The sequence below is a fragment of the Phyllostomus hastatus genome, unplaced genomic scaffold (genome assembly GCF_019186645.2).
Source record: "Phyllostomus hastatus isolate PE091 unplaced genomic scaffold, TTU_PhHast_1.1 phas_contig_10, whole genome shotgun sequence".
Lineage (NCBI taxonomy): Eukaryota > Metazoa > Chordata > Mammalia > Chiroptera > Phyllostomidae > Phyllostomus > Phyllostomus hastatus.
The window spans coordinates 1,802,951-1,818,775 of NW_025333499.1; the positions used below are offsets into that span (position 1 = coordinate 1,802,951).

A 15,825-nucleotide genomic window follows, 5' to 3' on the forward strand; every position below is an offset into this window, starting at 1 on the left:
GAAAAGAAAGAGTGCAACAACTCAAAGGGGCCTAACGAGTTTGTTGGGAAGGCTTTCCGTAGCTTCCATGAGCCATTTTTAGTAGTGACACTGGTATCTTTTTTGTGTGAATGGGCAGTTTTGGGTTCTCCCTCTCTCTCACTGCTCCAGACTGAACTTAATTACTGTGTTTAAGGCCAGTGCAAGGGGTACAATATAATTATTAGAGCTAACATATCATTCCTGACCCTGCTGTTAGTGTTCTATATATATTGATGTATTTAATCCTCACCAACATACTCATCCTACTGATGAGGAAAGAGGCAAAAAACCCCCATCATATATCATAAGTTGTGGGGCCAGCCTGGTTTCAAAGTCTGTGTTCTTATCACAGTTCTACCACGTTTCACTGATACCCACTACCATCTATTAAGTGCCTTCACTGTGCTGGGCATTGGGCTAGGGTTTTCAATTGGGATATTTCATTTAATCCTCACTGACAGTTCTGGAAGATAGTTAATGGCCTGTTTTACAGTGAAGGAGGCTGAAGCTTGTTAGTGGTTTTCCACAGCAGGATCTGGCTGACTCCAAAACTCATGTTCTTTCTCCTCACCATGTTAGAAAATGTTCTGTAACTCACTGACCCAGCAGGTGTTTATTGAGCACCTGTTTTATGCAGGATGTAGCACTGAGAGTTGTGTCCTAAGGAGAGCCCTGGAGTGGTGTTGGGAGCCTTGGTTCCAAATTGACACCACCCTGACTCCGTGAGACCCAGGGAATGGCTGCTTACTGTCTGAGGGTCACTGTGAAAGGAGTTTGAACCCAATCAGGATTTCTTCATCCTGGAGATTCTGCTTTTGTGGGTCGGCGGTGAGGCTATCTGGGCTTGACACCTACTGGCTAAATGACCTGCAGCCCTCCCTGTCTGAATCTTGCCATTAGGCAGGGTTTAGATACAGAGGGTTCTTGTCTTGGGCAGGGAAACTGTGTCTCCTGGTAAAAAGGCAACAGGAAAGTGGGGAGGGATTTCAGCCCTTGCAGGAATGGTGCACTGGGTTCTCTTTGTCACCAGCTCTCACCACCCCCCTCCCCAGTGAGAGGCCAAAGCAGTCACCAGCCTCAGTTTAGAGGGTAAGCTAGAGTCTTGGTGACCTTACTCCTCACCCAGGCAGGAGGGGCTAACACATAAGAGGCTCCTATCTAAAAATTGGAAGGAGAGCCCTGACTGGTGTGGCTCAGTTTGTTGGGCATTGTCCTGCAAAGTGAAAGGGCACCAGTTCAGTTCTTGGTCAGGGCACATGTCTGGGTTGCAGGCTCGGTCCCCAGTCGGGGCCCCTTGGAAGGCAGCTGATCAATGTTTCCCTCCCTTTCTCCCTCCCTTTCCTCTCTCTAAAAATAAAAATGAATTTAAAAATTATAAAAATTGGAAGGAGAACAAGGACACCAAACTTCAGTCTTCCCTCTTTCCAATATGGAGTAGAAAAGTGCACAGGGCTTGTCACTAAGAGCTTGCCTTCTCAATAAACGTGTAGTTTGGGGGAGATTATTTGTCCAGGTCTCAGTTACTACATTTCCCAGGTGGAATTATTTCAACTATGTCTCTCTCCAGAAGACAGCAAGCGGGAACCTGGATGCTATTGATTCCCGAACTAAGTTCTCTAACTCTGACCTGTCCTGGGTACAGATTCCACATTTCTACTTGCTCATGGAGTGTTCCCGCCTCAAGTACACAGACCTCTCCCTCTCTACCAGGACCCTGTTCACGCCCAGTTGACTGAAATGGCACTTGCCCTCCAGTAAGCTGAGTGAAGGAGAAGAACATCATATGGGCCAGTGTGGTGTCAGAGATGCACATGGAGTGCTGGTCAGGGAATCTATCCCTGGGAAGCAGGGAATTCAGTAAGGCTTTCTGTTAGGGGTGATGTCTGAGCTGAAGGATGAAAGGAAATTACCCAGTCAAGTAGAGAACAGTGGGAAGAGTATTCCAAGCCCAGGCAATAGCATTAACTTAAAACTTTGGGGTGGAGGAAAATCCATGTGTGTATAGGACAAGTAATTTAGTATAACTGCACCTATGACCATCACCTGAGGGAACATATGCAGAATCTTCCAAGAGGGAATGTTTAGTTGAGTAGGCATGTGATTAAAATTGATTAGTTTGTTGGCATAGTATTTATTGTAAAGCCTCAGATAATGGATGATATATAATTTTGATACTTTTAAAAGACTTAACTGTAGCCAATGAATGACAGAACCATTAAAGGGTTTTAAGCAGAAAACAGCATGACCCAACTTGCTTTTTAAAAATAGCCTTTTGCCAGTCAAAGTAGTGGATTAGGAGGGAGAGAGATGGAGCCAGGGAGACCAGTGAGGAAGTTACTGAAGGAGGGATGAGGGGGGCACCATGTCATCTAATGCCCCATTCAACGCCACTTCTCTAAAGAAACTTTCACCCAACTCTCCAGTCAGTTCTGACCTTTTTCTGGAGTTCTACATCTCATAAAGGGTGGAATTCCGAGGCCATTTAAGGAGGTAGAACCATGGAGTTGGTCATTCATACAACCCAAGAGACAAAAGTTGCATTCCTCTATCCGCTTTTCAAGCTTTTAACTCTCAAAATAGCTCACCTTTCTGTACCCTCTATTTCCCCAAAGGACCACAACATAATGCCAACACTCACCAATGAATGTGGCAAGGGACACACAATACCAGTTTTATATTGTCCTTAGAAGTCTGCCAAGCCTCCCTTGCATTTTATTCCATTCCATTCCACATACATAACATTTCGAGGTTATCTTCCCAAAGTCCTGTTTTCATCACTCCCTCCTGCTTAAGAGCATCTAAGGCTGCCCACTACTTTATCATATCTTCTGGCTTTCAAGGCTTTCCAGAACCTGGCCCAGCCTGGAGACAGTGGGTAGTGGCTGAAAAAGGATATGTCTGGGAGTTGAGAAGACCAATGATTCAGTGTCAGCTCTGACACCTATGTGGTCTTGAGCTGGCTACTTCATATTTCCTTGATTCAGTTATCTGTGAAATGAAGATACACTCCCTACCTGATAGGTTCATTGGGTATCTACTGTCTTTAAAGAACTTCAATGTGTGGCACTCAGGTCATCAGTGAGTCTAGTTTAATTTTTCTCAGTTAATATTTGCCCAACAAGGCCTGTAATCTCATAAAGAGATTAGAGAGAAGGGAAGCCTTTAAAGAAATGGGGAGAATATTTCAAACTAGGGCAGGATATTGACTTGGCTTCGTGAAGAAAGGGTCTGAAGGACACAGATGGCTGAGTCAACAGGTGTGGTGCGCCTTACACTCCTGTAGAGAGGAGGTACAACTAAATCTGACTCAAAGTTGCTGGAAGGTGCCAGAACATCTATGCCAGTTCAATATCACTGGTTCAATTTTTTTTCCACTGGTTCAATTTTACAGTGGTTTATCAAAGCCTCTTTGTGTCAGGCCCTGTGTATGCCATTGGAGGGCTTGATCCTCAAGGAGCATGTAGTTTTGTACACACACAGAAACCCAAGTACAGCATGCTGGGATAAATACAGTAAGTCCTCAAAACATTGTTGATAGATTCTGTAACATTCAACAAAATGATGTATAAGTAAACCAATTTTACTATAGGCTAATGAGTAAAAACAAAAGTTCCTATAACATCTCATCTGCATTATAATGAAACGACATTGAAAGGAACATTGAGGACCTGATGTACTGTGTTACAAATAAGTATGGGGTGCTGTGGCAGCATGAGGGAAGGTGACTGGACCCTGTTTGAGGAGCAGAAAGACTTCTAGGAAGAAGCAACACTTGAATTGAACACTAAAGGACATTCACCAGGAAAGGGAAGGCAGAGGATGTGTTGGAATAGAGCATTCAAAGCAAAAGTAGAAAGTTGAAGCAGCCTGGTGTGTGGGTGGAACTACGAGCCCTCAAATTGGGCTGGTGCACAGGATAGAGTAAGAAAGCAAGTGTTGGAGGATGAAGCTGAAAAGGTTGGCAGGGACCCAATCACAGAGGTTCAATGTATGTTTCAAAATGTTTTCTGGTAATCCTTAGGGTGGGGTGAGAGAAGTGGATTAGCGTGAAGGCCTGCATGAGGAAGGTTGCCAGATTCCAGTAAGATGAAATGAGGTCTAAACCAGGGCAGTCACCCCCTGTCAGGGAAAAGTCACCCCCTCCTTTTCCCTGACATTTTACTATGGACAGTTTCAAACATTCAAAAAAATCAAAGTAATCATACCCTGAACACTCATAGATCCACCATCTAGATTCTACAATTAGTGTTTTACTATACCTGCTTTGTCACACATATCTATTCATCCCTCTATCCCTCCATTAAGCCATCTTATTTTTATGCATTTCAAAATTAGATATCTGTGCAAATGCCCTTAAACTCCTCTGCATGCATGCCATTAACTAGAGTTCAGTATATGTTTTGAAAACTTCTAAATAAAATATCCATACAATGAAATTCACATATCTTAAGAGTATAATTTCATGTTTTGATACTGTATGAGGTCTGTCCAGAAAGTAACCAGCCATGTACTATGAAAAATAGAGACGCTTATTGAAGAAGGTACAAGATACAGGAAATATTGTACATAAGACAGTGATGCCTCAGTCCCCTTCAAGGTAGGCACCTTGGAACCTCACACAGATCTCCCAGTTGCTATCAGCTGCTCCATCGTATTTCCTGAGTCTCATCGACAGTCTAAATTCTATTCCCTTTCAAAGATGGTTTTATTTTATTTTCTTTTGTATTCTATTACAGTTGTCCCAATTTTCCCCCCTTTGCCCTTCTCCACTCAGCCCATCACCCACTCCCCCAGTCAGTCCCCACCCCCTTGTCCATGTCCATGGGTCATTCATACATGTTCTTTGACTAGTTCTTTTGCCTTCTTTCAACCATTATCCCTCTCTCCTCTGGTCCCTATCAGTCTGTTTCATGTTTCCATGCCTCTGCTTCTATTTTGCTCATTAGTTTACTTTGTTCACTAGGTTCCACTTCTAGGTGAGATGATATGGTATTTCTCTTTCACCACCTGGCTTATTTCACTTAGCATAATGCTCTCCAGTTCCATCCATGCTGTCACGAGGGTAGGAGCTCCTTCTTTCTTTCTGCTGCATAGTATTCCATTGTATAAATGTACCAAAGTTGTTTGATCCACTCATTTACTGATGGGCACTTAGGTTGCTTCCAGCACTTGGCTATTGTAAATAGTGCTGCTATGAACATAGGGGTGCATAAATTCTTTTTAATTGGTGATTCGAGATTCTTAGGGTATATTCCCAGCAGTGGAATCAGTGGGTCAAAAGGTAGATACATTTATAGTTTTCTGAGGAAATTCCATACTGGTTTCCACAGTGGCTGCGCCAGTTTGCATTCCCACCAACATTACACCAGGTTTCCCTTTTCTCCACATCCTCGCCAGCACTTGTTACTTGGTGATTTATTAATGATAACCATTCTGGCAGGTGTGAGGTGATATCTCATTGTGGTTTTAATTTGCATCTCTCGCCCTTGCTGGTGTGGCTCAGTGGATTGAGTGCCAGCCTGTGAACCAAGTGGTTGCTGGTTCGATTTCCAGTCAGGGTACATGCCTGGGTTGCAGGCCAGATCCCCAGTTAGGGGTGTGCAGGAGGCAACCACATGTTGATGTTTTTCTCCCTTTCTTTCTCTCTCCCTCTCTCTAAAAATAAAATCTTTAAAAAAATAATTTGCATCTCTCTCATGGCTAATGACATTGAACATCTCTTCCTATGCCTGTGGGCCCTCTGTTCTTGGAGAAGTGTCTATTCAGGTCCTTTGCCCATTTTTAAAATTGGGTTATTTGTCTTCCTGGAGTGGAATCATATGAATTCTTTATATATTTTGGAGATCAAACCCTTGTCTGAGGTAAATTGGCAAATATGTTCTTCCATACAATTGGTTCCCTTTTCATTTTAATGTTGATTTCTTTAAGTGTGCAGAAGATTTTTAATTGAATGTAGTCCCATTTGTTTAGTTTTTCCTTTATTTCCCTTGCCCTAGGAGATACATCAGCAAAAATATTGCTATGTGGGATATCTGCAATTTTCCTACCTATGTTCTCCTCTAGGACTTTTATGGTGTCATGACTTATATTTAAATCTTTTCTCCATTTTGAGTTTATTCTGGTATATGGTGTAAGTTGGTAGTCTAGTTTCATTTTTATTTTTTGTATGTATGTATATATGTATGTATGTATGTATGTATGTATGTATATATGTATTTTTTGCATGTATCAGTCCAGTCCTCCCAACACCATTTATTGAAGAGGCTATTTTTACTCCATTATATGTTCTTGCCCCCTCAAAGGTGATTTTATTTTTTATTTTTTTGAAGTAGTTCATCTCTTTTGTAATTAACAAATACAGAAGGGAGAGAAAGGGAACACATTTTTAGCTAACAGAGTTTACAGTTTTATTTTCACATTTCACAATGCAAATGAGAATTTCTGTTTTTGTCCCACTACTCCCCTCCAAAACTGTTCTCTCTTCGATAGGTAGAGGGTGAGTCTTCCTTGTCACACTGTTAGAAAACACCCAGAGTCACAGCATCACGATCTCCTGGTGAAGTAGAACAAGTAATATAAAACTGATAAAAAGTGTCTCCCCTCTCTCCTTATCTTTCTGGTCGAGTCATTACTGGCCGAGTGGGCACCATCATGGGACAGGCAGGAGGTCTCATCAGTGGGGGCCCAGGCATCATGGGCATGTACCCTCCCATAGGTGGCCTCATTCCAGGAGCAGGTCCCACTGGCATCATCCCAGGAGGAGGAGGACCCATCATTGGCATCATGGGAGGGCCCCCCATATGGAGTGCTGGCATCATACCAGGGCAAGAAGGACCATGAAGACTGGGGGGAGGTGGAATCATTGCCCCTGAAGGAGGAGGAGCAGAGAATGAAGTAGGAGGTATCTCTCCTTGCTGAAATGCTGAGGTTGTTTTGCCACTTACCCTCTGATCCTGCTCTTCCATCCATTTCTGAGAGTAGCCTTTCACATTCTCTTTGTGTTTTCTACCACTGCATTGTGTCTTTCTCACAGATGGAGAGTCATGGGTGAGGTATGTATCACAGTAGTCACAATAAAACTTGGGCATGTTGTTCTGCAGGGCATTGGCCACTTGGTTCCCCTCAAAGGTGATTATAGTTTTGGGAAAAGCCAGAATTCGCAGGGTGCCAAATCTGCGCTGTAGCGGGGCTGAGTCACCTGGGTGATTTTTATGTTTTGCCAAAAATCCATGCATGAGACGTGATGCATGAGCAGGTGCATTGTTGTGATGAAGCTGCCAATCATCAGTTTCCTATACCTGTGGACTTCTGATTCATCCAAATAGTTTCAGTGGAGGAATGTTCAAGCTTAACAAAAAATTTGATGCAGACTTGTTGCTGTACTCGCTCAGTCATTTTGAATGTGTTGGCCACACAGTACACATGCTCATTCAACGGGTTCTACCACCCCCACTGACTAGTATAGTAAAGTCGTCATTGTTCACACATGCACATCCCAGTCCACTCTCCTTGGCTGCCAGGTTACATCAATATCATGCAAACTGTTCTCATTATATTAACAATGGCTAGACTTTTTCCGGACAGACCTATACCTGTGCAACCCACACCTCTATAAGGTACAGAACATTGTCATCCACCCAGAAAGTTCCCATGTGTTTCTTCTCAGTCAATCACAGCTCTTCCTCCTTCCAGAGTAGGCCTTGAGTTTGAAAAAGTAGGATTTGGAATATGTGAAAATACGAAGATGATCCAGATAGACAGAGCCTGGGTGGCTCCCTCTCCAGCAAAGTTATAAAGGCAGGTAAACATGGGGTGCACAAACATTAGTAAAAGAGCTTGAATGGATGCCTTTCAGCCTCTCTTCTGTCACCCTACTGAGCCTTATCTTTATGGGTCAAAGTATGAAACAATGACGTAGAGAGGAGCCGAGGGCACTTGGGAGCTAAAAATCTTACGGGGGAACCAGAATGTAACACCGACCATCACAATTCAGTGTAACAAATATTGAATGTTGCATTGAATAAGAGTCAGTGTTGTAATAGGAAAATCAGGTAAAACAACACAAAAGTGTCACAAGGGTATGAGATGTGTGTGAGAGAGAGCAGGGAGGGGGAGAGAGGGAGAGAGGAAAAGGGAGGGGAGAGGAAAAGTGATAAGGTGAATAACTTAGACTTGAGACTGACTGGAGGAGGTAATAGGAAAAAGGGAGAAAGATCGTTCAGCAGCCAAGAAAATTTTTCTGGAGGTGAGAGGAGTTGTTCTGAAGGATGCCAATTTTGATAAGTGTGGTAAACATAAAAGTATTTTATGTAGCAAATAACAAAAGCATAAAACATTGGCTAAATAATTTAAAAGTCTAGAAGTCTTTATTTTAAGCAAAATTCAATTAGAGCTTTTTTGACGATTATCTCAGTTCTGCCTTTGTGTGTGTGTGTTATCTTTATATTCAGGATACTTCTTCATGGTTATAGAATGGCTGCACTCAGCACAATGCTTCCACTTGTGCTTATTTGCCATCTGAACATCCTTTTAGGTGAGTGCCTGTTCAAATCTTTTGATATTTTTGAGTGAGTTGTTTGTTTGTTTTACAATTGAGCTTTGAGATCTTTTTATATATTTAAGGATCCAAATTCCTTGTTGGATAAGTGATTTGCAAACATTTCCTCCTAATCTATAGCTTTTTTTCTCCCAGTCTATAGCAGTATCTTTCACAGAGCAAGGTTTTACCTTTGATAAATTTCAATTTGTCAGTTTTTAATTAATTAATTTATTTTAGACAGAGGGGAAAGGAGGGAGAGAGTGAAAGAAACATCAATGTGTGGTTGCCTCTCATACACCCTCTACTGAGGACTTGACCTGGCCCGCAACCCACGCATGTGCCCCGACTGGGAATTGAACCAGCGGCCCTATGGTTTGCAGGCCTGTGCTCAATCCACTGAGTCAAACCAGCTAGGGCTCAGTTTTATTTATTTTATGGATTATCATGTTTAAGTATCTTTTGACTACCCCAGGTCATGAAAATGTTATCTTCTAAAACTTTTATACCCTATGTTTTCTTTTCTTTTGTTTTATTGACTTTTTTATATTGTCGTTCAAGTATGGTTGTCTCCATTTTTCCCCACCAGTCTCCCCACACCCCAGCCATCCCCACTTCCCACCCTTGATCCTACCCTCTTTGGTTTTGTCCATGTATCCTTTCTTTATGCATGTTCCTGAAAACCCTTCCCCCTTTTCTTCCTGCATTATCCCCTCCCCTCTGGTGACTGTCAGTTTTTTCTTTACTTCAATGTCTCTGGTTATATTTTGCTTGCTTGTTTGTTTTGTTGATTAGGTTCCATCTATAGGTGAGATCATATGGTATTTCTCTTTCACCACCTGGCTTATTTCACTTAGCTCTCCAGTTGCATCCATGCTGTCCCAAAGGGTAGGAGCTCCTTCTTTATTACTGCTGCATAGAATTCCATCGTGTAAATGTGCCATAGTTTTTTGATCCATTCATTTATTGATGGGCATCTAGGTTGCTTCCAACACTTGGCTATTATAAATTGTGTTGCTATGAACATTGGGGTGCATAGGTTCTTTTGAATTGGTGTTTCAGGATTCTTAGGGTATAATCCCATAGTGGAATTGCTGGGTCAAAAGGCAGTTACATTTTTAGTTTTTTGAGGAAATTCCATACTGTTTTCCACAGTGGCTGCACCAGTGTGCATTCCCACTAACAGTGGACAAAGGTTTCCCTTTTCTCCACATCCTCTCCAAACACTTGTTATTTGTTGATTTGTTTATGATGGCCATTCTTACTGGTGTGAAGTGATATCTCACTGTGGTTTTAATTAGCATCTCTCTGATGGCTAGTGATGCTGAGTGTATTTTCATATGTCTCTGGGCCCTTTGTATGTCCTCCAAAAATATGGAACACTTCATGAATTTGCATGTCATCCTTGCACAGGGGCCATGCTAATCTTCTCTATATCATTCCAATTTTAGAATATGTGCTGCCAAAGTGAGCATTATAGCTTTATGCTTTACATTTAGATCTTTGATACATTTTGAGATAATGTTTGTTTACTATAAGAGTTTTAAGTCAAGGCCTACACCTCTTACAGTAAAGAGGTTTAAAAGGTTAAGAGTTTTTTGATTTATGGAATGTCCAAATGTACAAACATCACTTGTAGACAAAAAAATCCTGTCTTCTCTATTGAATTGCCTTTTCCCCTTTGTCAAAAATCAGGTAGCTATATTAATATGAGTCTAATTCTGGAATCACTATTTTATTCCATTGATCTTATGTTTCCATACTTCCACTAATACCACCCTGTTCTGATTACTATAGCTATACCAAATAGAGTGATTTCTCCCACATTATTCTTTTTCAAGATTGTTTAGCTATTTTTGGGCCTGTGCCTTTTCATATAAATTTTAGAATATTTTTTTCTATGCCTACCCATAACTTGCTATTATTTTAAAAGGAATTACATTAAGTCTATAGATCAATTTGGAGATAATTGACATGTTTAGGATATAAAAATGTTTTCAGATTTTATAAAATATTTAATTGAAGTATGATATACATACAGAGAAGGACACAAATTCTAATTGTACAGATTGAGAAGTTGTCACAAAGTAAACACAATCATGTGATCATTACCCAGTTCCAGAAATAAAATGAGTAGCACCTAGGGGATTGAGTCTTTTTAATAAAAGATTTCATTTACTTTTGGAGAGAGAGGAAGGGAAGAAGAAAGAGAGAAACATCAATGTGTGGACACTGATGTTTCATATCCCATACGTACCCCCTACAGGGGACCTGCCTGTAGACCAGGCATATGCCCTGACTGAGAATTGAACTGGTGACCCTTTGGCTTGAAGGCCTGTGCTCAATCCACTGAGCTACACCAGCCATGGATTGAACCTTAACAGAAAAGAGATATCAGATGAACTCATGGGACTCTTGGGATGAGGAGGCCCTTAAAGAACTATACGCCCAGATAAAGGGAATAGAAAATAGCCTTTCTATTGGAATACGGACACAATGAAGAAACTTGTTTATCTTGGCCTGGGCTTTGGATAAGGGACAAAATTCTCCCCTTTACAAATTCTTAACCATGTAATTGAGGTTCACATGAGTTTGTGGTTCAAGCCTGTACTATTTATGTGGTCCAAGAAACTATAACTTGTGAAATTAGCAGAAATATTGGATCTCTGTGGGGCATCTGGCAAAAGCAAATACCAAAACTCTCAGTATTAACATGCATGCAAGCCAGGATGAACAGGATTTTCATAAATAAAATCCAGTTGAACATGAACAAAATAATCCAAAATAAGCAAGAGTCAACAAGTACAACACACAGTAGGCTTAAGCCTCCATGAACAGATAATAGAAGATTCTAACAGAGTTAAAAATAAGTATGTTACATGAACACTGGAGTGAGGATTGGCTGTGGGAGTGGGGTGGGGCAGAGCAGGGGAGAACAATGGGGAAAAAGGTGGGACAGCTGTAATTGAATGACAATAAAAGTAATAAGCATGTTAAAATTAAAGACATAAAGGAAGAAATTAAAAAAACAGAAAATAAAGTACTATTAAAAAAACAAAAAGATTTGAAAAAAGAACCAAAGCAGACTTCTAGAAATAAAAAAAAATTAAGTAATTGAAATGAAAAACTCAATGAATGAATTAAACAGAGATTAGACACTGTTAAGAGAAAATTTAACTGGAGACAGATTATAGGAAATCACTCAGCAAATAGCACACAAAGTTAAAGAAAGGCAAGGGACTACAGTATGTGGAGGACAGAATGAAAATGTCTCATATATGAGTAATTGGAGTTTCAGAGGAATAAATAAGGCTAAAAGGGGGGGTAGTATTATACAATGGCCTCCTCAACATTTTCACTTGGAAATATATCCAAAATGTAACTCTTGATCTTTCCTCACCAAACTGGCTATTTCCCTGGCATGTATCATATTAGTAGATGGCAACTTGATCTTTCCACTTGCTCAAGCCAAAAACCTTAGGTAATCATTGATAATCGTTTTCTCTCACACCCTATATCCAACATGTAGGCAAATCCTGTTGGCTTTCTTTCAAAATATTTCCAGAATCTGACCACTTTTCTCCATCCCCATTGCTACCAGCTTGGTCATAATCATCATCATAACTCACCTGGAAAATCACAAAAGCCTCAGACTCTGGCCAAGATGGTGGCATAGGTAAAAACAGATAGGCAAAAAAAAAAAAAAAACACACACACACACACACACAAAAACCAAAAAAAACCCACATCAAATTACAACTCAACTATAGAACAACCATCACTCAGAACCATCAGAAATCGAGTTGAATGGAACTCTGACAACTATAGAATTACAGAAACCACATCTATCCAAACTAGTAGGAAGAGCAGAGATGTGGAATGGGCTGGTCCCTCATCCACATGTGGTGAATAAAACTTCAGGAGGGCTATCTCAGGCATGAGGAGTCCCAGCCCCACACCAAGCCCCTAGCCCAGGGTTCCTATGTCAGGAAGATAAGTCTCCCAAACTTCTGGCTGCAAAAAACAATGGGGATTGAGTCAGTGGAAGAAACTTCTGGAGTCCCAAGTAATTCCTCTTAAAGAGCCCACACAAGGACTCACCTAATCAGACTCACTCCCTCTGAGCTCCAACACCAGGGTAGCAGTTTGAAAAGGAACCAGTGGCAGCAGGTAGGAACTGCAGTGTATGGCATCAAGGCAAGAACCGGGGGTTAGCTTCCTCTCAGACAGAAAGGCAAGCAGAGGCCATTTCCCATTTTCTGAACCCTGCACCCACCGAGCCACAGAGCTGGCAGGTGGGTGCCATATTTGAGGCTCCATCAACCTGGCCAAAACTGTTTTGCCCCCATCCCAGAGATCCCCTGAGACTCCATCCCACCTTATTTATGAGTCTATGCAAGCTGTTAATGACTTTTCCATGTGAATGTCTGGATATGGCTCATGATTCACAACTTCCTAAATCCTCTCAAACAAACAACAACTAGCCTCAGTTGAGCACCTCTTCCTAAGTGTCCCCAGACCCAGCACTAGCAGCAGCCAGCCTAAATTCATAGCTTGGAATCACCTAAACATTTACGTGGGAATCACCAAGCGCAGCACAAGTAGCAGCCATCTCAGATTGCTGTATAGCTCATGAAGGATGGCCCTGTGCAGAAAACAGGTGGGGGCTGAACCTGGCCTGAAATACCTGGAAAAATCCAGAGCCTGTGTACCCAATAGACAACTACAGACCACATCAGAACACCACCACCCTGTCCCTGCACAGCTAATCCTCCATGGAGGTGGGGGTTGGTGGTCAGTGGTCATAGCCAGTCCTTACAGCTGACTGGCCTGGGGAAATCCCTCCCATTGACTTGCCAACAGAAGTCAAGGCTCAACTACAAAATGAGGGAGTATTCAGCCCACATAAAGGACATACCTCAGGTACCCAGCTTGGGTGATAGGAGAGGCTGTGTCACTGGACCCTACAAGACATCTATTATATTAGGCCATGCTACCAAGACAAGGAATCATAGCAGCTCTACTTGTATAAACAAACAAACACAGGGAGGCTGCCAAAATGAAGAGACAAGGAAACATGGCCCAAGTGAAAGACCAGAACAAAACTCCAGAAAAAGAACTAAATAAAATGGAGATATGTAATCTATCAGATGCAGACTTCAAAACACTGGTTATAAGGATGCTTAAGGAACTTAGTGAGGACCTCAACAGCATAAAAAAAAATCCATTCAGAAATGAAGGAGACACTAGTTAAAATAAAGAACAACTTACAAGGAAAAAACAATAGTGTGGATGAGCTGAGAATCAAATCAATGATTTGGAACGTAAGGAAGCAAAAAAAAAAAAACAAAACAAAAAAACAAGAACAAAAAATACCAATGAGAACAACAGGAAGAAAGAAAAATCCAAAAGAAAAATGAGGATAGAGTAAGGAGCTTCGGGGACAACTCTAAGCATTCAAATATTCTCATCATAGGGGTGCCAGAAGGAGAAGAGAAAGAACAAGAAATTGGAAACTTATTTGAAAAAAAAAATAGTGAAAGGAACTTCTATAATGTGGTGAAGGAAATAGACATGCAAATCCAGGAAGCACAGAGTGTCCCAAGCAATAAGGTTGCAAAGAGGCCTACTCCAAGACACATCATAATTAACATGCCAATGGTTAAAGATAAAGTGAGAAACTTAAAAGCAGCATGAGAAGAGCAGTTAGTTACCTACAGGGGAGTTCCCCAAAGACTGTCAGCTGATTTCTCCAAAGAAACCTTGCCGGCAAGAAGGGGCTGGAAAGAAGTATTCCAAGTCATGAAAGGCAAGGACGTACATCCAAGATGACTCTATCCAGCAAAGCTATCATTTAGAATGGAAGGACAGATAAAGTACTTCCCAGATAAGGTCAAGTTAAAGGAGTTCATCATCACCAAGCTCTTATTATATGAAATGTTAAAGGGATTTATCTAAGAAAAAGAAGAACATTAAAATTATGAACAGTAAAATGACAACAAACTCACAACTATCTACAACTGAACCTAAAAACAAAAACAAAAAGTAAGCAAACAACTAAAACAGGAACAGAATCACAGAAATGGAGATCACATGAAGGTTTATCAGCAGGGAGGGGGTGGGGAGAGAATGGAGAAGAAGTTACAGAGAATAAGAAGCATAAATGGTAGGTATAAAATGGACAGGGTGAGGTTAAAAATAGTATAGGAAATGGAGAAGCCAAAGATCTTATATGTATGACTCATGACATGAACTAAGAGCGGAGAATACTGGTGGGAGAGGGAGTGCAGGATGCAGGGGAATAAAGGGGACAAAATATGGGACAACTGTAATAGTATAATCAATTAAATGTCCTTAAAAAATTCTCACCACAACGATCAGATAAGAAGAAATTAAAGGCATCCAAATTTCAAAGGAGGAAGGAAAACTCATTTTTTTTTGCAGTTGACATGACAATGTACATAGAAAACTCCATAAAGTCTAACAGAAAACTTCCTGACCTAATAAGTGAACTTGCCAAAGAGCAGGATACAAAGTAAATATTTAGCCAATCAAAGGCATTTTTGTACACTGTCAACAAATATCAGAAACAGAAATAAGGAAAAAAATCCCATTTGACATAGCAATAAGAAAAATAAAATACCTCAGAATAAACCTAACGAAGGAGTTAAAAGACCTGAACTCAGAAAACTACAGAACACTGAAGAAAGAAATTAAGGAAGACACAAATAAATGAAATCATTAATATCATTAAAATGTCCATACTACCCAAAGGAATCTATAGATTCAATGCAATCCCTATCCAAATACCAATGACATATTTCACAGATATAGGACAAATATTTCAAAAATTTGTATGGAATGAAAAATGACCCCAGATAGCCTTAGTAATCCTGAGAAAGAAGCACAAAGGAGGAGGGATCACAATACCTGATATCAAACTATATTATGAGGTCATTGTAATCAAAACAGTCTGGTACTGGTATAAGAACAAACACATGGATAAATGGAACAGAATGGAGAGCCCAGAAATAAATCCATGTCTCTATGGTCAATTAATATTCAAAAAAGGGGGCAGGAGCATAAAATGGAATAAACATAGCCTCTTCAGTGCTATGAGAGAACTGGACTGGTATATGCAAAACAATAATCTAGACCACCAACTTATACCATCCACCAAAGTAAACTCAAGATGGATAAAAGACTAAAGTATAAGTCATGATACCATAAAAGTCTTAGAGGAAAACATAGGAAAATCTTAGATATCC

At 40.8% G+C, this 15,825-nt stretch overlaps 1 protein-coding gene and 1 non-coding gene across 2 annotated transcripts; both read right to left on the reverse strand.

Moving 5' to 3' along the window:
- Nucleotides 1-6,629: 6,629 nt before the first annotated feature.
- On the reverse strand, nucleotides 6,630-7,109 carry LOC123815043 (U1 small nuclear ribonucleoprotein C-like). The gene has a single exon (XM_045833205.1). It carries the CDS (start codon nucleotides 7,107-7,109, stop codon nucleotides 6,630-6,632), a length of 480 nt encoding a protein of 159 aa, XP_045689161.1.
- Nucleotides 7,110-9,925: 2,816 nt separating this feature from the next.
- Nucleotides 9,926-10,032, reverse strand: LOC123815106. Its single transcript, XR_006785018.1, has one exon. It is a non-coding gene; the product is annotated as a U6 spliceosomal RNA (small nuclear RNA).
- Nucleotides 10,033-15,825: the final 5,793 nt, after the last annotated feature.

What these genes read in the sequence shown, in the direction of transcription:
- LOC123815043 (XM_045833205.1), bottom strand. Translation starts at nt 7,109, where the DNA reads ATGCCCAAGTTTTATTGTGACTACTGTGATACATACCTCACCCATGAC.